Source organism: Neodiprion fabricii, chromosome 7 (genome assembly GCF_021155785.1).
Source record: "Neodiprion fabricii isolate iyNeoFabr1 chromosome 7, iyNeoFabr1.1, whole genome shotgun sequence".
Lineage (NCBI taxonomy): Eukaryota > Metazoa > Arthropoda > Insecta > Hymenoptera > Diprionidae > Neodiprion > Neodiprion fabricii.
Window position 1 is genome coordinate 2391995 of NC_060245.1, and position 22707 is coordinate 2414701.

General features: G+C 39.6%; 1 protein-coding gene and 1 long non-coding RNA gene across 22 annotated transcripts in view; one reads left to right on the forward strand and one right to left on the reverse strand.

Moving 5' to 3' along the window:
- The window catches only part of LOC124186401, a 212270-nt gene extending 198173 nt beyond the window's left edge, over positions 1-14097 (reverse strand). Inside the window, exon 1 of the long non-coding RNA XR_006871656.1 lies at positions 13986-14097. This is a non-coding gene — a long non-coding RNA (uncharacterized LOC124186401). The remainder of the gene's footprint in view (positions 1-13985) is intronic.
- LOC124186398 (protein doublesex-like) overlaps positions 1-22707 on the forward strand; it is an 81071-nt gene that overhangs the window by 32242 nt on the left and 26122 nt on the right. For 18 of the 21 annotated variants that reach the window (XR_006871652.1, XR_006871653.1, XM_046578083.1 and 15 more), the window contains one exon: positions 16870-17013. Coding sequence is in view for 16 of the 21 variants with exons in the window: in XM_046578083.1 (XP_046434039.1) it covers positions 16870-17013 (144 nt within the window). In the remaining 5 variants the exon portion in view is untranslated. Of the gene's footprint in view, positions 1-16869; positions 17014-17749; positions 19083-22707 lie in introns of those variants that run through there. The other 3 variants (XM_046578089.1, XM_046578088.1, XR_006871654.1) reach the window with 2 other exon arrangements.

The following is a 22707-nucleotide window of genomic DNA, read 5'->3' on the forward strand; positions in this document are numbered from 1 at the left end:
GAAAATTGAATTTTATCGACGCCGAGAACGTACCACGATCATATTTTTATTCACCAGGCACGAGGCCAACTTAATCCAAGTAAAGTTAACCTCAAAAATTTATTATTTTGGCATCTAACAGCTGAACTGTCAAGTTTCAAGAGATTCTCTCTGTCTCCGTAAATTTGTTATCGGGGGGTTTTTGGGGTTATTGAAAACGAATCCAACGTCAGAATTACAAAATTCAACAGGGCGGATAAAATAATATAAAAATTGATCATACTCGCTCATATTAGATCAGTCATTTTGAATTTTGAAAATGAGCATTTTGTTTTCATATTCACAAACTATATCAATGCTAAATTCGTTGTAGGTGGGTTTTTCCGTTAGCCTGAATGAAAAAAGGCAGAGAAAAATGATCAACGTACGTAGTGTAGGACTGTATGCATCATTTTGTTTAATGAAGCGAGTACGATAAAAAGGTGTGAGGTAAAACGATGTACGTGGATAATTTTTTGTTTCATTATCTCGTTATTCGATAGTTTTTTTTTTTTTTTTTCTTTATATCTTACACGCCAGTTTTTCTCTTTAATTCCTCACCTCTGTGACACCTTACGTAGGAACATTTCTATGATAATTTATACGAGCGCAAGAAAAAAAAAGAAAAGAAGTTCCATTCAATCATATTTCAATGTTATCAAACGACGCCGTATGAGAAGGTGGATGTTATCCTTGTTTTACGAGAGACAAGAAGAATATTATACAAGCATTATAACTATTCATTTTTTGCCACTTCGTGACCCGCAGAAAACACAACTCAGTGTTCTCGTATATTGTCCTTATGCCATGCATTTGCTTAATACTCGCGCTGCATGCATGACTAATCGATCCCGGTATAATGTGATACCTATACTACAATACCGTCGATTCTGTATAAATCCTCGGATATCTAGATTACTGTACACGTGGCATGATTTGAAGACGAAAAATATAAAGAAATAATGTTAATATACGCAGCGATTTTCTTCGCTAAAAGTAAAGTCTAGCGATAGAAATGAGAACCGTTTATATATTAAATAATATTGGAAAATAAATCAAGGTAAACGAAAGTGTGTCTAAATTGTGGATTTTTTATTCCAAATTTCATAACTCGGCTTAATTCGTCGCATATTTATACGCGTTACGTTTGTAGGCATGTGATATGTGTACATGTATTTATTGTACGCACACGCATTATTCGGTGGCAATATTTCGAGTGGGTCTTTGACCTACCTGTTGCTCCACCGTTCAAAGCAGTTAAAGCAGCCCCGACCCTCGCAACCTGCCGCCTCTCATCCCTCGCTCAAGCGTCATGTAGGTAGAGAAACGACTGAGAGTTAGAGAGAGGCAGCGAGAGAGAGAGAGAGAGAGAGACAGACGGGCCGATAAAGGGGAGACTGACAAGGAAGGTATCCCAAGTCGAACTCTCAGATTTCATTTCTCTTGTATTGCGTTATAATAGACTAAAAATAAGCGACACGTATTTTTATTTTTTTTTATCTGCCATTAAACTTTAAGAGGGTGAAACCACCCTCCAAATTTGGCAGTTACACCCGCAAGAATACAATACTTCTGAACGAATCCAAAAAGAAAAACGTAATTTTTTCAATTAAAGAAAAAAAGGTTTTTTTTTTTTTTTTTTGTTTTTATCGAATTTCGTCGAAACGGTGCGGTTTTGAAAAAAATAAGTCGATTTTACATTGAACAACAAAAAACGGCTACGCACTTCCACAGAGAATGTAATTGCCAAGCTATTGTCAAAATTTCAAATCGATCCGTGCAACGATGTTCAAGTAATCTTTTCTCCCAGTTTGAAAAAACGTGCCTTTCGAGAAAAATGCGTTAAAAATTTTTGTGGCAAGATCGAGAATTGAAAACCTTTCAAAAAAATATGTTTGCCATAGCATGAACTGGACACTTTTTTATGATCCTAAAATATTGTTCTATAATATTGCAAAACAGTAATTTTTTTCTCCCCCCCTCCCCAATGTTTCGAGCCTCAATACAGAGTAAACAGAAATTATTGGGATCGTCGACGAGGGATTCAGAGTTGACAGAGTAATCTGTAGAGTCGTAATTAGTCGCGAGATAAGTGAAAGAGAGTATATTAATAGGCGGTTCGTACAAAAAGCGAGTTTTGTCTCCGTGATTTTCTCCGTTTCATATATTATTAATTAATAGCGAGTCTCTTCTTCGCAGGGACAGTGCCACATTCAAAGAGATTGCAATAATGTCTTCTCGCGATTCGGTTTCAATACTCTTCATTGTTCGACGTCCGATCCATTCGCAGCACTGCTTAATACGCCTGCTCAACGTTTCAATAATTATTATCTATCGCCGCCAATTATACTATTCGTAATTAATACCGTTATTGCTGACCTTATCATTGTCTCCTCCTTGTTATTTATTCACTTATCTATACGCAATTCCCCCAGTTTTTTTTTCTCCCTCTCTCTTCGTTTCTTTTTTTTGTTTTTTGTTTTAACTTAGTCGCTCGTTCTACTTCAATTCCATTTCCAGCCACGCTACGTAACGTCGGTTAAACGAATATCTGCATTATCTTTATGCTCGCAAATTTCTCACCAAAATAAACAAACAATTTCTGGTTCAGGAAATATTATTATACTAGAAACTTTGCAGTGGTCGAAATTCAGACGCGTCGATAATTTCAGCTTCTAAACGGTAACGCAAATTTTCAACGTACAAAAAATACGTGTAGGATAATTGGGGCCACAAGATTAATATGGAGGTTCGCAATTTGTTTTTTTTTTTTTTTTTTTGATTGATTAATCGTACAGAATTATAGAGAATATTTATGAGGATGCAAGTGATCGATATTTGGTAAGATTACGCGCAGATTCCAAAGCGTGAAATAGATTTCTATAATTTCAAGACTGAAAATTAGAAACAACGAAAAATTGACTGTCAGTATTATTTTATCGTTATTATTGCAAGTTTAATACAACGGTGCACTTTTATAAGCAAACTCGTTATTCATTCCGCGACTTGATATAATCGTAAATAATTTATCAAATATTGACAAGGGGGTTTTTTAAAGTCTCTCTAAATCTGTGAAAAGTGAATATTTTCAAGCCTGGCTGACTTTAATCTCTGGTAATTCATGCGAGCCTCTGTGTTACTTGATTAGAAAAATTGTCGACCAGACCAAAAACGACGATCTCGATTTCCCCGTCTATGTATGTATTTGAAAATTGACTCTCACACGCACCGGCTCCTTTATTCGAGCATTCGACTCCGGATCGCAAGGCAGACAAGCCGCACATTGTTCGAGTGAAATTTAGTAACTCTGGCTTCTGACTTCGACAGGTCAGTAACGTTTCGACGATTTTTTCTCGAATGGTTATTGGCCGGCGAGTGATTACCGAGTTCTGATATAACCCGCCTATAACCGAACCCCAAATACGCGGGAGTAAGGCGCAAAGCGACCGACAAAATTTAAGAGGCGTTTTTCTAAGAATCTTTTTTTCAAAGTCGGTGAGCAAGATTTCTCGGAAACGGCTAAACCGATCAATCTCAAATTTTTGCACGAGCTTTTTGAACATATTTTTCAGTCCTTGAACGAAGGTTTTTTCTCGCTGATAAATATTTTCCAATTTATAAACAAATTAAGACTTCTTCTTTAGAAGTTCTCCCAGAGATCGACTATAGCAGCTTTAAAAATCATTATTTTTACAAATAAAAAATATCAGAATTAAGTTCAATGTTTCCCCAACACGTACATAAATTTTTATATCAGCAAATTGAAATGTCTCTTCCTAAAAAAAGCTCTTGAAAAATCGCTTGTATTCGGCCTCCTAACTGAGTATAATTCCTTAAACTGACCAACTCGCAACTCGAAATGAACGAGCGTCCGGCTTACGACGGAATGCACCATAAACACACACCCAATGCACGCACGTTTTAAAGTCATTGTTACTTCTTCAGCATCCCAAAAGGATGGACGCAGTTCTACCCATGAAAAGCGCCTTCAGGCGTTTAACCGTTTCCTCTTGACCACCAAGAAATTAGCCCGCTGTGCCCCATTTGCTACTGATTGCCTGCCGACTTCTTTTCCTTCCTTCGTTCTCTCGTTTCTCTCTCTCTCTGTTTTTTTTTTTTTTTTTCCAAGTTTAACTTTTCATTCGATAACTGCTCACTGTTTTTATTTATTAATTCACATATTTTACTCATGACTTTATTCATTTTTAATGATGTATCCTTTATTCTGTAAATTTTTTTGTACACTTTCATTCTAGGAGAATTGTTTTACTGACGAAATCTTCATCTTCATTCGCAGCGATTGCAGATATTAGGGTCACGCTTTTTCCGAAATCGATGCCGTGCGATAATCGATTATTTTTGTTTATTCTTACAATTTGTTAGTCTATCGACCAAGCGATCGGCAAAGCTTGAGGCGAAACGGTCGAATCGGTTACGAAAGCTAGATCCGAAAATCATTGGGATTAATAATATAATAATGAATAATATAATAAATACCGACGCCTCGCTGAATTCCGACTCCAATACTGTAGGATACGCGCCTCGGTTGATCAAAAACCAGGAAACAGAAGGGGATGAATTCAGAATCCCAGGGGTGATTATGGTCGTTATATGGGGCTGTAAACCTCTACGGTTTTACGAGTCTGAATCGCGCGCCATTGACTTGACGCTTTTAATAACCCGCCCATCAGTCGACATTAGCAAAGATTCAGCAGACCGTCCTGATGCACTATAATATACATCTTTATCCGATTAGATCCAATCTTTATCCCTGACAGGAAAAATTTCATTCTCATATAAATATCGGCAATGAGTTCTCAGTGTTTTTCCCTTCTGTAATGTAATTATCCGTTGTCTGTTCTTTTCTTCTATAATTTCGAACAGTTGAGAAATGTCAGAATAATTATTTAAAATTTGCGTATACTCGAATCGATATCGAATCGATGAAAATTTCAATCGATCTCGTTATCAAAATTCTTTCTTTTTTTTCGTTTCCTTTTTTTGTCTGAGTATAACCAATTCCCCGAAACTTTCGTACGCGATTTCAAATGTATTTTGTAATTTCACCTTTGCGTGTCGAACCAATCGTCCTGCTCCCTTTTCTCCCCGTCTCTCTTTCCATTATGCGGCACGTTTACGACGTTTTGTCGGCTCTTTCAATGTGGAACATATAAAACCAACAATAATCCTGTTTCTCTGTGCTTCACCGCCCAAGTTTGGTTCAACCTAAATCCTAACGCGTGTTAAACCTCACATAACCTAATAGACCGACCGATACACACCGATCCCCCCCCTCTAAAAATTTAAGTGCCTCTGGCTAAACAGCTCGTAAATTCGATTCCGACTCTCTTCGTTTCTTTCATTTCTTTTTTATTTTCCTACCACTCAACGACGCGTAAAAAATCTAGTAGCCCTTCGCCTCGAAGATGAATTGCTACCAGAAAATGAAATGGAATGGAAAGAGAGGAACATAATTTTCGAATCCGACGTCGGCGTCTTTTCGTACTCGAATTTTGACCCCTTTGTACGATTTTATGTCTCCGAATCGTGTTTGAATTCGAGGTATGTCAGAATGATGATGCGAAAACGGCTCAGGTACTCCTTTCTACGAATGAAGTTTGAAGAGAAAAACTAACAGACGATTTCAAATTCGAGAAAATCAAAGTAGACAGTTCTCGAACTTGCGGAAAAGCGGCGGCAGCTTCCTCAACCCTCCTTTTGACAAGTTAAATTTTTAACGACCTCCGCGTCTCCCCGACGACGATGACGACGACGTCTACCGCTCGTTCCTTTCCTCTCTTCGTCGCGTTATATGGCCCGAGGAGTATAACCGTTTATCCACCCAGTTCGCACCCCTCGGATCATGCTGGGTCATGATCCAGGTACCTTATATTTTATATATATACACGCGCGTTTCACCATCGGAGATGAAGTTTTACGCATAGATTTATCGACGCTTCGGTTCTTTGTATCTTTTGTCGTCGTTGACGTAAAATCCGACTGACGAGTCACTGCAGACTTTGCTATAATACATCATCGGAACAAAGTAGGAGGAAATGACAGAGCAAGCAAAAAATTGCAATTTTTTTTCTATGAAAACAATACGGAGAGAAATTTGAAAAACTGATAATACGTACAAAGAGTTATTTTGGATCGAATATATCATTTTACAAAGCACAATCTTGTGGGCAGAATTTGAAAGGTCGTGACGTTCTTAGCTTGCAATTGGAAAATTGTGCCGCGATAAAAATTTGAAATATGTCTGCTGTCTCTACAAATTAGAATCTGAATATTCAAATTTATTGCTTCTGTGGTCTGTTCAAAAAATCGTTTCAGTTCTGACAAAAGTACATTTGGTAACATTTTGATGGAGAAATTATTTGTGAGTTTTGTTTACACTCGATTTCTTCAATCCTGCCCAAATTTTCCAGTGTGGAAATTTCGATCAGTGCAATTGTGTTTCTCATCTATTCCGCGAGTAAATCCTCGCGCGCGAAATTCAAATCGTGAAATCAAAAGGCGCGTAAGCGCACAAAGAGAAATAAAAGAAATAAAAGAAGAAGGGTCACCGTTTAAGCCCCGATTCTTGCACCTTTTAGCTTCGGAGTGGGTTTAAGGCCGCTGCTGAATGCGGCAGCAGGACTCGCTTTATAGCTTTATCGCCGGCGTCGCGCACACTCGAAAAAACCGTGCAACACGCAACCACGCACACACACACACACTGTCAAAGGGCAATAAGTTTGCGATTAGTTCTACGTGGATAATGGCTCGACTGCCACCGTGGAAGAGTTCGAAGAGCAAAGCGAGCTGACTGACCGCTCTGCGGCGAGAAGCAAACTCCTATTGCGCACAAATGGTGTAAACAATCGGGTAAACACGGCTCTTATCCCCGCGCTTACTTTCAGCCTCGGTTTCACCGCGATTCGCACGTTTCCTCAACGTTTTGAAAGAAATTTCTTTGAAACACGCTGACTTTAAAATTCTACGTTAAAGTCGGTTCTGGGGTCAAGTTGAGATTTTTCTTACAGTTGAAGGAGTAATACGTACTCTTTGCGTACACGAAATAATTTTTTACATTTTATTTAAGAAAAACAAATTGATATTTTTTTATTTCTATTTTTCATACGTGTTAATATAAATCTCGACGTGGAAGAAAAAAGTTTTTTTTTTCAATTACCTCCGTGGGCGACTACCTGCAGGTCGTAATTTTCAATTTAGAAAAAGAAGAAAATAAAAACGAAAAAGATTTTTTAAGAAAATGCGAAAATCTAGTAGAGTGCGTAGAATTTTTCATAAATATTAATATTTTGCAAAAAAAAAAAACTGGCGTCAACTTGAAGCGGACAGTTGTTCTTTTTCTGTTTCTTTCTAAATAAAAAAAATGTGTCACAAATCCAACATAATATCGTTGAATTTCAATGAATCGAAAAAATCCTACGTAATTCATTAGAAAATATAATTACAAAGGTAGAGTTAAAATAATTGACTTTTCGCAAATAAGTTGGAGAAAATGAGCCTTGATTTTGTGTCCGCAAAGTAGTATTTGCCTCCTAAATTCTCCGACACCGAGATCGTTTAAAACTGGAACACCCGTTGAAGACTCGCGGGGCGTTTTAAATCTGTTAGAGACCCAGCGGCGACACGTTCTCGGGGGATTTTCACGTCTCAACTGGTCGGCAACGTTTAGGCATGAGACTCGTATAAACAGTCCGACTGTAATGATCCGTCGATAGCGATCGTACCTACTTGAGGCTGCGCTGCTTTCCGATCCTCGTCCCGAGCTACGTGCTGAAATATTTATCGTTTAAACAGATTTGATTCCACGGTTAAGCCTCGGAGAAACCAAGAGTGAGAGTGGGAGAAAATAGCTCTTGAGATCCAGTTCAAAACGACGTGGACACAACCGTAGCTTTCATCGATTATAATATTCAATGCGTATAAAGCCGGCGATAAAAGACGCTCGTCGTTTTTTTTTTTTTTTATTTGATTCCACGACGACTGAATATACGCCAGTTCTAAATTACACTGAAAAATTCTTTCATCGAAGAATAAAAGACTGGTTAAAAAATTGAGGAAATCGAAATTCCAGCTGCAGACTCCGCCTTTTGATTTTGCAAAACCGATCGATAATCAATGTTCGATACAATGTTCATCGAATATTTAGATAGCATTGCTCATTTGCGGTATTTTATGAGCTCTGGGAAAATTTTCTCTTTGTGTAAGAAAAAAAAAAAGCATCCCACTTGAATTTAACCGAGAATTCAGGAAATCGAATATCGTTGGAGAAAGATTGTACGAACGCAGATCGGGATTCGATTTATTGGAAGCGATGATTACAATATCGATTGGATTGGATTTACTTTTTACTCGATCAATCTGACAAAACGAGAATAAAATACCGTGATTTGGAGGCAAAAAGAGACAGAGAGAGAGAGAAATTTGATTACAAACTAACGGCGGTCGAGAAGTCGTCGCGCGGCGTTGCTGCAGGTAGGATATCGTTTTTCGCATAAGCAGCTAATTTGTAAACGGAGCCGCATGGGCGGCGTTGTTGACGAGGGGGGAACGACGAGTCGCTTCGTGACTCACCGCGGATTCTGAACGTGAGGTTTGGTCATCGCATCGCCGAGAGGGAGATGAGGGATTGCGCTGCGAGGAGTGAGGATTAACGAAGGTTGAACACCCGAAACACCCCGCGAAGAGGAGAAAAACGCGAAAAATACCCTCGCTCCTATCTTTCGCGGTCTAAAATTTCAGCTCAATTACAAACTCACTTTGTTGCGATTTATTTGCATTTTTCCTTGCAGGTTTATCGAGATTCTAAGGATTTGAATTAACAGATCGCTATCGTCGATTGATTGGAATTTTTACGATTTTTTAAACCGATCCAAAGTTTTTGAATTATTTGAAAAAAAAAAGATTGTAACCGATTTACATGAAAAATCTCGAGGCATTCAAAGCGTTTACAACCGATTTCTACCAGATTGATATTCGATTCGTTCTACTTTTTAACAACAATCTTCACTAATGTTTTAGCCGATTCAAAGACATTCCAATAATCTTGAGACCGTTTTCCGTAAAGCCGATTTATGTAAAGTTCCATAGGTTATTAAAATAGTTTCCAGTCGATCCGTAAAAATTTACAACTTGTTTTCAGAAACTTTGCTACCGGTTTCCAGAATTTTTTTTTCAAATTTGAAAAAAAAAGCAAACTTTCAGTACATTTACCAGAGGTCATCTATAATTGTATCTATCCTCCGCTGTTTCATGGGGAGAAAAAATTGATACCGAGATCGGTACGAACGTGACGAACGAATCTGTCCGTCAGCAGAATGCCGAGAATCGTTAAAGCCTGTTAATTAATTACCAAGCAATCGTGAATCCCGAAATCACATATCTTGACAAATTATTCGTCGATCGTTGTTGAGCCTCCTTCTATTTAATTCCTTTGTCGGCGGGGGAGTGTCGAGGGGAAAGCGGAGATTTAAGGAGCGGCCGGACTGGCCGGAGGGCATCGCCGGCTCTCCTTCCCCCAGGAGCCAGGAAATCAGGGTGGCGAGGACGACGAAGGGTAGTAAAATCGTTCGGTCACAGTCTAGCGAGCCCGGGACTCTCGCCCTGCATCCTGTGGCATCGGGAGCCGGGAGGAAAAGTTTACGAGGCACAGGGTTAAATGATCTGTCACTTTCTTTTAGAATTCCCCCATTACAAAAACATCGTAAAAATATTACGAGCTTCTCAGCTCTTATAACGCGGACCGAACGGGGGTTGGGGGGCCAAAGAGAATCGGGCTAAGGACACCCCATCGACTCTTCGTTCCAACTCGTATGCCAGTCTCTTATTCTCCGTTCCTTTTCTCTCTCACGCGCCAAATTGCTTGCGTCTAAATCGATCAACGCCTGCAATATGGAAAGCCAGAAGCCGCGGCGCTAAGGAGTTTGGCGAATTAAAAATCAACGATTTTTAGTCATTTCATTACGAGATTTATCCAACTTATTTGAACGTAAGCTGCGATAATTTTTTACAAGTTGTTAACAGAAGCTTGGATATCGATTCAAAGCGGTGAGAATTTCGAGAGATTCGTTTAATTTACGTCCATCGTGTAACTTAATTTGTCGAGAAAACGGTTTTTCATAAATTTGCTTTAATAGGTTTCTCTTCTTCAACGGGCATAATTTTCACACGTGAAACGAAATGTAAACAGCAACGTTCGGAATTAAACGATGAGAGAAAATTAACTCGATTAGATTTTTCGTTTTTCGAAATCGCAATCGATCGACCATCACCGAATGCTTTCACAGGATTTCATGCCCTCGGGAGCAGAGAGAAAGACGGATAAAAAGAGGGTTCGGTACTACTCTATCCGTACAGTTGACGACGGTGGAGAATTTTACAACTTCCGAAATGCCGAAGTCGTAAAAGCCGGCGAGTGATCCTTATATATTTCTCTCAACTGCTGCAGTCTAGCCGCACATCAGCAGCAACGTGGCTGCAAGCTGAAAACTGCACTGCACCGGAATAGCTGCTGAACTCTGCAATCCCAGACATTCTTCCAATGTTCCGAACTCGTCTTTGGAAACATATATAATATATATAACCTCGAAATCGTGAAAGGTTGAAACGAAAGTTGCTCCGTCAATGTTCGAAACACACTTTGCAAACCACCTTCGAATCTCATTGTCGCTATAATTTCGGAATGCTCGGAAAGCTCGGTGTTTCACTCTTCACTCAGGGGGGAGAAGGGTCAAAGAAATGAAAATACTTAATGCAATTTGAGTCTGAGGGCTTTATTATTTATAGTTTCAAGAACATTTTAGAATTTTTTCATTGAAATTTATCATCTCCTGACATCACTGTCCAACTTGCAACAAGCAAAAAAAAAAACCTTTTCGGGTTTGAGCTCGTAGTCCATTTGTTGAAAAAAAAAATCACGTTTAAATATGCACGATTATGAACAAAAACTTAAATTTTTCGACTAAAAATTAGTTGATCAAATTTCTATAAAAAAATTTCGGAATTGAAATTCAAAAATCTAGCCACGAGCTTGAATCGATAAACCAGTTTTAAAGATTGCGTAAAAACTTCAAGTCTGTGGGATAAATATTGACCGAGATACCTATGCCATCAATTTCAAAACGTGGTCGTTCGCTACTCATACGTGCGGCGTGCCGTCATTTTGTTATCAATTTAAATGAAAAAATTCCTGAATGTTCTTAAAACTATAAATAATAAAGCCACCCCTTAAATTATATAGAAACCGATCTGAACGAAGAATCCTTTCCAAGGCACACTGGATAAATTCTAAAATCACTCGGAGTTTCTGGTTACTCCGTTCCGAAGCGGTGCAACATAACGCGGAAATGTGAAACACAACCGGAAACAGATACCTGCGCGTAGAAGCGACGAAGTGTCCGCATGTCCGTGTCCATGCGAACGTGCGTCGTGGTTGGAGTTCGGACGAAGGGGGGGCAAATCAACAAAATTTTTAATTGAAAGTTTCATCGAGCTGCGGATGCGTTTGAGCCACACATCGGTCGGATGCGGGATGGAGAGTTCCGTTACACTGGTAAACAACAACGGTATCGCTGCTACAAAGCACCGCCCGTTTCTGCATAGCACGCAGATCCGATAGCCTTCGCTGTCTCTTCGTTTCGTCATTCCCTCGCCGCCTGCAACCTGATTCTGGAAAACTGAAATTCCCGTTTGTAGTTTCGGTGATCGAAGCACATTTCCATCCACCTCGCAATTCGCCTGCAGCGAAGGATCAGGTTTCCCATTGAACGCTGATCCTCTCACGGAGAGTTTCACGGTATCAATCAATGATTTCACCGGATTCTCACTGTCCCGGTATCACGTGTGAACAGACGTGTATAATTCTCAACAATACAGAGGACTCTAAAATTTTAGAACTTTGGAAATGCTCCGAAATACACACTCAAACTCGAGAGACCTCGAGTCGCTTCTTTCAAACACCAAATAATTCTCTATTGCCCAAGAGAATTGAACTTAAACAAAGGTGAAAAAATCAGGGCGTGGCGTGGACACTCTTGTACTTTACGGATGAACAATTCGTTGGGCTTGGACCAAAATTTATCCAACATAACAATGATTTGCACCAAAGATATAGAATATTTTATGTTATCACTTAAATAGTTGGTAATTCAATATTTGTGACGATCTCTGATGATTAATAACAATTTACGAATTACTTTTATATCCTCATTCTCAACTGCTGATTGGCACAGCACTGATGCTATGGGTTACACGTACGATTTTTTTCATCCGTCTTAATCGATCCTTACAAGAAAGCGCCAGTTGAAATCAATCATGCAAGGAAATAAAATGTATGTTCTATACTTTTGTCCCATCTTTGTCGTATCGCTTTGGTCCAAACCTTTCGAATAGCGTGCGGAAGGGAGTACACAACAAGTGTCGACACCATGTAAAAAATCACCTTCCAGGTCGATCGCGATACTTTTCCGATGGTGGATTTTAATACCGATGAAATTGTTCGCTTACCAGAAACGGAAAAAGGATCCAAAGCACGAGCCCAACGATAAGTAGAGGGTTCCATACGTGCAACAGCGATACGCCAGGCAGCGTGTAACAATAACACTGAAAGTCTATCATGGCATAATATTGTGGCTACGTTGTGTCGCGGATAATTCTGAGAAGTTAATACCCGCTTTTGTTACTACGTGCGATTGGCCGGGTAGTGAGTTGTTGTTGAAGGACCGGAAGTGCAGTTGCCTCGCCTCTCTCTGCACGTTGTTGTGGCATACGAAAGGCACAAGAGCACCACCAGCCAGTCGGGAGTGTCCGATAACCGAAACTCGGCCAACTCGATAAGCCAACTCTGGACAAACTCCGGACGACTTCACGGTAGTGGCGAAAATGTTTGGATATTTTCTCGGAAGGGTTTGAAAGGATTAGGAGTTGCACTCCACCACTTTGTCCCAAAATTGATCGTTATAAATGTGGTGTCAAATGTAACACCGGAAATATTCTACTACAGAAGTCCACACCATTTCAGTATTAATTTTGAGACCAATTGGTCTCAAGAATCGAACGACTTACACCGATAATGCTTAATTTTACACTAATCGGTGCGGACTTTTATCGACACGCTGAATTTTCCGACAGTGTTGGAGTACCTAACCCAGTTTCCACGTTTCGTTTATATTCCGCATCTATTGAGACCAGTCTCCAGCTTCTTTGTTTCGATAAATGGAGGAATTCGGAGATCCAAGATTCGGGTGAAAACCGCGACGTGGTCTTGAGATTGCAGTCGCCCTGCTGACTGACAGACTGGCGACGAAAAGTCGTAAAACGAAATTGCGGAGGAACGGCTTTGCGCCGTTCTTGGTTATACCGGCGCGTATTGCAATATACGTATACGTATACCGAGATGCATATCATTCTAATACCCACGCAGCAGTCAAATGCACCGTGTATATGTGGGAAACTTGGAAAGTTTGTAGGTGTTACGACTCCTCGGTATCCGCACAGCAAACTCCGTCCGAGGACTCCATCCATAAAATGGAATAATCGAACCAATTCGTTTCGACTTGGTTGCGAAAACTGCGCAAGCGTTCGATGATCCTCCTCACGGAACGAATCATCGTTTCGATGATCGATCGATCGCCGCTTGATCGTCGTTTCAATTACTTCAAGGGCGCGACGCGATCAGCGATGAAAAGCATAATGTATACTCTATCAGTCGCAGACGTGGGGCGATATTTAATACACCATGACATTAATGGTCCCACTTGGTCGTAGCAACGTGAAGTCGCGGCTCTCGTTTAATATATTTTTCTTCAACGACGCCGCCACGTTTAAACAAACAGAAGAGGACTGATATTATCTCTCTTAGAATTCTCCGTATGTATCATGATAAGGTTACGGAGCAATGCAGAGATATCTTGGAGGAAGTTTGTGATGTAGAAATTTTTGCATACTTTTCTTACCTTTGTCGCCAAAATTGTTATCTCCGATCACAGAGGCGTTCCAGTTTTCGTCATCCTTCAGCTGCTGAACTTCCAACTGAACGTTCTTCCATGCTTTTTCGATAATTCTCAGACCCTGCGCATAAATAAGACCCAAGCGATGTTATTGAATGATACCGATGATCGAATCATCACTCTAAATTTAAGGATGTGACGAGTGTCGTTCGCAATAACATTACGTCGACGTTAACAAAGTCAGGCTAAACACTTGATAGACGAGCAAACATTAATTGGAGATTTTTTAACATTTCTAAGGTTAGTTTCTGCAATTTTGGAAGCAGTGAAGATATAAAAAGGAGTCACGGTTTTTGACTCATCGAAAAATGTGGCTTGTAGAACTTTTTCATTCTGGGTTTCCGTTCGCATCGTAATTCAAGAATACAATAAACTCCATACTTTGTCAAATTTTTGACAACAATTTGTCGTTTTTTCCACAAGTTCAAGTTCCGTCGTCGAGATCTAATATTTTAGTGGATATTACATATCATAGTTGCAACGGGTTCCAAATAATCTAACTTATTACGGTGAATCCCGAATTGCGAGATACCTAAACGATTTACCTCCGCATATTTGGGGGCGGTCTTTGGGGGAAAATCTGGCTAAAAAACCAAAAGTACACTCAACGCTTTAGTACAGGACCCTTATAAAATATTTAAAATCCAGTCAATTCGACCGAGATCCAATTTCCACAAAAATTCCGCGGGATCCTTTCCCTTGTTTGTTATCACGATAATAAATTCTACCATTCTTGCTGGTCAATTTCCTTTTCAAAATTCATGTCCGTTGCTGTGCGTGGTACCAGAATGTCATCCAAGTTCTCAAATAAAAAAGTAAAAGGGTACACTTGTACACCCCGCTGCTCCTGATACCTAATCCGAGGCGTCGCGACGCGTCATATTTATCACTCGATTCTTCCAACGGTTTTCCACGTCAGTAGTCGTCGTCATTAATTGTCAGCGTATCGTTTGCGGCGTCGTCGAGTGGATAAAACACAATTCCTGACTAGCGTTTATACTATCTCCTCCTCCTCCTCCTCCTCCTCCTACTCTTCCTCGTCGCCCGTCTCGCGCCTCGTTCCCCTTGCTTGCCCGGATCGCGTCTACGCCTGGATAACATAGGAGCAAAATGGCGTCCGGAGAGAGACCGAGACGCCGGTACAAGCGCCGACCGACGCCTCGGCCGTTCGATACGCCTGCCGTATGAGAAAAAAAGCAAGAACCCATCACCTGAGGCCGAAACGCGCCGCCGCCGCCGCATCTTCCTCGCTTCTTTCTCCAATTCGTTTTACGGTTCGGCCGCGAACGGCGCCGGGAGGAGCCATTTCCGTTTTAAAAACAGTTCCGGATGTTGTGGGCGGAGCCTCGCGGCTCGCAGCTTTCATTGGCCGCCTACGACTCTAATATATCATGTCATAGAAGGACGAACGCGCCGGTTTTCACCGTCGTATCGCGCTACGCACACTCGAGAAAATCGACCTTTCAGATATCCTTCGCTGCGTTCTCTCCGCATGCGAAACGCGACATTCGCCTACGTTTTGTTATTTTCACCCCGGAATTAATTACGACTTGAAATTAGTTGAGGGGGCATTTACAGGAATCTTGGGAATTTTTTTTCTCACGCAGGAAAAGTTTGTTGGAAATTCTTATAGAGGTTTTAGGTATGCGTCTCTTAAATATTTCGAGAGTACATTAACCTTATTGGATCCTCATTTAAATGTATCTTTTAACAGAGTGTAAAAAAAGAAAACGACCATTAAAAAACTTCGCTTATCCAGGGAAGGAAGTTAAGATACATATTAACAGTTTCACAATTTTTTCAAACTTTTAGAAAATCCTCGAAAATTCTAGAACACCCGGGAATTCCTAGTCGAGGATTCTCTAGTCCCTAGAAAAAAAATTCACTCGAGAAATGAGAAAGCCTAGTCTCGAAACTCGAGAGTTTACGCACCTCGTCCATCGCGAACCAAGAACGCGGAAATAATTCGGCTGCGGTATAAAAAATAATGGGGATATGGAAGTGAATTCGTCGGAATGAATTATCTCATTGAAGCGAGCTGCCGAGTGAAGAGGAGGGAGCGAATTGCGAAGACGAGACGGTGCAAAAGCGGCGGAGCCAAGTCCAACTATACGTACTGCACATTAGTACCGGGTAATCATAAGCTCTCCACGGATCGGATTATTATTATTTTCTCGGAAAAACAATCTCATTCTTATTTGTCGACAACCGGCAATTAGTTGGCAATATTTTAGTCGCCTAATGGTACGTTTTTCGTTATTTTATCGCAGGATTCGTCGGGAATTACTAACGGGGTGTCCGGTAAACGGGAATTTCAAAGTGCCCTTGCAAATGCGGAAATTGTACGGGAATTCGCGTTGAAATTACCGTTTCTATATTCACAATCTCGAATTTTGAAGGACGTGAAAATCGGTTTTACAAAATTTTGAAATTACAGAGAAAGTGAAAATTTAGAAAGGTTAGAGTACAGAAAGAGAGCTGTAATATAAAATAGTTTTTTTTCACAACGAATAAGAATTCAACAGCATCGTGACGGTTCTATATTCTGATTTTCTATACTTCACATTTCGTTTTGACTTTTCCGTACTTCGGTTTTCTACGTTTTGAAATTCTACGAAATAGACTTTCGGGCAGGTATTTGAAAATTCGATATTGTTACCCTTTTATTTTCTCATTGCTCTCCAGTTTTGATTCCAACCGAGTTCATCAGTTCTACACATCGTCGAATACAATGACGGTGTTTTATTATTTACGCATTGGCTTCTATTTTCTACGACTTCGCGCGTCCATAACGGCACGGTCAATATTTATTATCTGTTTTATGTTACAGGTGAAAACGTCGAGGTTCTATTAGAGTACAGTACCAAACTCCTAGAGCGTTTCCGGTATCCCTGGGAAATGCTTCCCCTAATGTTCGTTATATTGAAAGATGCGAGAGCCGACCTTGAGGAAGCTTCCCGACGCATAACGGAAGGTGAGACGTCTACAAATTAGGCAATCAGGGTGTACACCGAAATTTCAAAAACGAATTTCCCTTACTCGTCTAGATTTTCTTGGAAAGCATGGCTATGCATCAGGGTGCTTTGCTTTGGAGAAACATTTTTTGGTCTATTGTACAGAAAAAAACTAGTAGATAAGAAATTCTGAAATCCAATTTTAAAACTTTGCTCTCGGAAATCGAAGCTTTCCGATATTCAAATGACAATACGAGGAATACGTTATTTTATTTTTCACACTAATACCACCGAGCCGAAGTTGAGTAAAGTCAATAGTTGTTTATTCATTATTATAAACGGTTCAAGATAAATTTTTAATTAAAATTTACTCACAAATCATTGTCAGTGGTAAGAATTTGAAAAAAATTACACCTTGTCGACGTTGTTTGAATGGAAAAAGCTTCAATTTCGAGATTGATCTATAAAAATTGGTAAAAACAAGAAAAGAAAGTTGGCTCATTATATTAAATACGTATTGCCGTACCTATTTAAGAAAAAAAAACAAATGCTTGAAAATTTCAAATGTTTTTTACAACAATTCTTAAATTCTCCGACTTTTCTCTGATTTTTTCCAAACTTCCAGGTTTTTCATGAACAGTGTACACCCTGGCCGCATCATTTTCTTATTAATGTATGACTTTTAAATGTGTTGTGCATGAACGAAAAAAAAAAAGTTGAAGAATCCATGTGTAAACTTCGCATTCTACATTTCAGATGCAACAACACGAAAATTACTTTCATTATGCATGACTACGATCTCTTATAGTTTAATGTTTATCAATAGATGCAAAGTATTTGTGGCTATAACTGTATTTTATAGTCATCAGATAGAATTGGTTAATTAAAAAGGCAAAACAAATTTTTAAAAGTCAAAACGAGCGGTTAAAAACGTACCTGCAGTTAATGCATGCGCAGCAATATACAACAAATTCTTTACACGCGAAAGCTCAAGAAGAATAAAAATAAAAAATGTTTGACCGTCACTTGGGAAAAATGGCTGTGGAGTGATTTTGCGATTAAATGGTATAATTTGACGTTTTCAAAACTACGTGAGAATTTTTATCGAACGCTGTTTATATCATATTCTGTTTCTTAACATTTTACTATTATTTTCGTTCAATTATCAATATTGCAAGAGATCGTTAAAATATCGCGGGAATTCAACCTCATCGCTGGATGCGCTCATCGTAGATGGCAACAAGGATGATCCGAAGCTGGATGAACGAATCTTCCTTTGAAGAAAAACGAACAATCCCAGCAAAACTTTCATGTCATCAACTGAAGAGGAAACCAACGATATTTTCATCACGGAAGATTTCATACTGGATCAAACGTTTAATCTTTAAACGTAAAGAATTTAAAATAATCGATGAACGTTAAACCAGAGAAATTAAAATTTCGTCACGGAAGATGCTGGATGATGGATAAATTAATCAATTAATTTCACATTAAGTTAAACTTGTAAAATCTCAAAAAGGAAAACTACAATTTCATCACGGAAGATTATCGAAGATGAATCAAAATGTTCGTAAATATTTTCCTCTTTCTTTTTGCAATATTTTATCTTACGTATAATGCATCATAAAATTCGGAGTTGAATTTTTCTCGCTCTCGTTAAACTTGTGCGATTAAATAAATCAATTATAGTACTTCATAAAAACGTTGCGTATCAAATACTTGTACATATAAAAACGGATCTTGTATATTATTCGTAAAATATAACGCGTGTGTGAATACGAGAATTTATCAGATACATTTAAAAAATAAAAAAAGTATAAAAATAAAAAAATGACGAATAATTCATCAAATTTTAAAAGCTGTTGAAAAGCCTTAACTTCTGTGTATTTATTAACGTCGCGAATTATGGGTAAACGGTGATGAAGTTCCTATTACAAAGGTGTAAAATATTAGTTTATACTTAATGTTTATCGGAGTAATATTCGGCAACAAACGAAAAATGAAAAAAAAAATAGAATAATCAATTGCGAAACATCAATGAAGATCGAATTTACGGTGGTGGACTACCGATGAACGCGATTACGAAAAGGTAGGAACTGTAGATTAAATTAGAATAAGTTAACACGATCGGCAGAGAAAAGGAAAATAATCTTGGAATTCGAGTTGTAAGCGGGTTTTACAAATATCGTACGCGGAGAAAAATGATTTCTACGGTCTGTTCGCTATTACCGCCAGGTTTCGAGGTTGAAAAAAAAAAACGAAAGAAAGGTGATAAACGAACACCCAATCTCGTACGCGTAATTAAAACAGGAGTGAAACCTGCGAGAGGCAATGACGCAGAGAGACACGGGATGTCGATAAAACGGGGTAACCACTGTTACCAGTGTGGAGTCGGCGTTGCCGAGGTATGCGGTAAATCGGTACAAGATGTTAGACCCGAGTCGAGTTCGCAACGAGCTCGGCACGATCGCTCAATCGATGCCCCGGGTAAGGCGAACGAATCATCGCAGGTTATGGACATGTCCCGGTGTTCCGGTTTTTCCACACTCTACATACGCGCGAGACCCGATCACGGAACTCCGGAGTCTTTATAGCAAGAAGGAAAAGAAAAAAAAAAAACGTATCTGTAACGAAGAAGGAACCAGCTGCTGGTGCTGTTGCCGTTGTCGCATCAGCAGTGCACCTCAGACTCTGTCCCTCGTCTTGGAACGAGAATTTCCGCAACTCTCAAACGTCGCTTAACCCTTTCAGTCGCAGAAGCCTTTTTTTTTCTTTCTTTTTCTTTTAATACTTTATTTTTTATTCTTACATCCCACGGAAAACGCTGAATTTCTTTGCACTTTCAGCTAAAAAAAATTGCTAAACCTTGGAATGATTGGGAATTTCTGCAAGTCCTTAATAGTTTATGATTGTTATAAATATACGTAGGCGAAAAAAAGGAACAACGTATTTCCGTGAAGGTAATTCGTTGGCGGAGAAATTTGACGACAAACGTATGCTGAAAAAATTGTTGGCACTTTCTTTAACTTTGCCGATGTTTTACAATGTTCAAACAATCAATTTGCGTTATGAAAATAGAGAGAGCTTATCTTGCGATCTTTAAGCAATACTTGGATATTTTTTTTCGACTTTTAGAACTCAGTTTTTAAGCAAAATATCACTTTTGTGTGACCGACTAGGGTTGAAACGAGGAATCGCGATAAACGTTGTCAATTTTCTATGGATCAATTCTGATCCGTGCCATTCGCACCAAATCGACGCACACGGTCCTTGTTAGCAAACGGCGTTGTAAATTAATCTTAAAAGACCTCGTCAAGTTTTCCTCGGATAGAAGGACGGACAAGCCATTAACGTCAAGGTAACGAAACATTAGGAAGAAATCGCTGCTTCGCGGATTCGCGGATATAGTCGATTTTTAGGATCTACGAGCATGTTTCGTTGTATAATTTTTAAAATCCTAGAGTTGCGAAATCACGATTTTCTACGACAAAGAGGACAGCAGAGCTCCTTTTTCGAAGACTTAGAGAACCTGACGGATGATAACGAGTTCTGAATCTGAGGTTGAAGTTGGTAACGTTACCGTAACGATGCAAAATCGATTTAGAAGAACTCGTTACATTGCAACGTTAGAAATGTATGAAATATGTTAAACCACGATAAGCAAACGATGCTCTCGTATCGAAAAGCCAACTCCTTCGAAGTAATTCTAAAATTCTAATGTAACAAATCGTTCCTACGACATTTTGGTTACGCTAACGTTACCAACTAACTTCAGCATCAACTCTGTTAAAACGTTATCGGTGAATTTTTCGTTTACAAACACCGACACGAACGACACGTTGCAGGTTACGCCTATGCAAATGTTGGATAACACGGTCAGTGCATAATGGCGTTTAAATATAACTTGTTGCACCGAGTGTACCGGGTGTACCGCGTCTATAAGTCCGTGGCCGGCGAATAACGCAAGTTCGAAGAACGAGAGCATAGTCGTCGAGAGTATAAGTATGTAGCGGCATGGCAGTTGTAACATTGGAGTTTGCACACAGTTGCAATGTCGGCCTCCCTCCCCCTCCCCCGCCCCCCTCCAGGCCTGCTTATGCGCGCATTTTCCGCGAGCCACCGCGTCGGCGGATCCCGTGCCAAACGCGAATAGAGAGAGAGAGAGAGAGAGAGAGATAGAGAGAGAGAGATAAAGATAAATGCAAAACTTGGCAGTCTGCTTCAAAGTCTAAGAAAGGCGGAGGAGAGCTTCTTGCGTAACCGCGTTCGTTATACGACGTCTTGTGGTATTGGAGTGCACACTGGTCGAAAGCTGGTTAGTTTTTGCGCGATATGTTGCACATGTGCACTCCGACAACACTCGACAAGGTGGAGAACGAGAGAGATAGAGTGATAGAGAGCGGGGCGGGAGGAACTCGCGGAAAACCGACACGTGCACAAACACACAAACGCGATTTACACACAAGATTTCCTTGACATTAGAGTCTATCCCTCCCCCCCCCCCGCCCTTCCCTCCCTCTCACCTACCGCCTAACCAACCAACTAACTAACCAACCAACCAACCAACCAGCCGTACCAGAAGTTACAATGTTCCGTTCGAGAAACCGCGTTGCTGCTTTAACAGTACTCGTCGATAATTTTTCCACACCTGTGTACGTACGCCGTTTTCCATTCCACGGCGTAGTTTCGCATCTATTAAGACAAGTTTCACGTACCTAAGATCGGTGTAGTAATATGCAACATTCATGGAACTTGTTTTTATCAAGGGAGCGGGTACATTAGAGACCGAAAAAAAAGCTGACATTTTTTTTTTTTTTTGTATTTCCATGGCATTTACATTATAACTTGTTTATTGATTGTTTTTCTTTTCTTTTTTTTTTACAAACGGAGGTATATTCGAGTATACACTTATTAGCAATTTTTTTTTCATTATAAAATATTTAAATGCAATAGAATTACACCACGTAGAAAAAGAAACAAATCGGCGTTTTTTTCGATCTCTGATGTAACCGGTCCTTTTAAACTTTCATTTTCGCCCCGTCCTCAAAGTCGAACTGCTCTTGTACAGTCTTGTTCAGGTTTGATCGTGATTGCCAATTATCGTGCAGATTCAAGTCTCGATCAATTGCATGCCATTTTGCAATTGCGATGTTTCATTATTTCGTAACGGGCTTATAATTAATACAATTCATACACGACCGCAATGCACTGGCACATTGTTACCCTGCCTTTTGCTTTCTGATTTCGACTAGTTTATTCCTCATCATCGAGACTCGACAATATTTTCACCACCAAGTATCTAATACATATCTAATAAAGCCTCTAGAAAAATTTACTCAGATTTCATTAGATGTAGGAATAAGATCGATCAATATTGTATACACATATTCACCTCCCCTCGTTACTTTTTATCGCAATTTTCCATCATCAGACTTATTGAAATGAAATTCCAATTGATCCGGGTCATTGCCAGGATGAAAGAGTAGAACGAAGATCACGACTAGATTGAATCGATTCGTATAAAGATAGCTTGATCGTATCGTAACATGTGGTATTTTGTTTACTAATGTTGATTCGTTGAAAACTTGAAGATGAAAATAAAAGAAAAAAAAAAATTAAAAATTGGAAAAAATAGGAATCGTCGACTGGAGTCGTTGATTAAGTTCGAAGCGTTGCACCACGCGTCATTTTTGTTGAAACGCTTGACGTCAAAG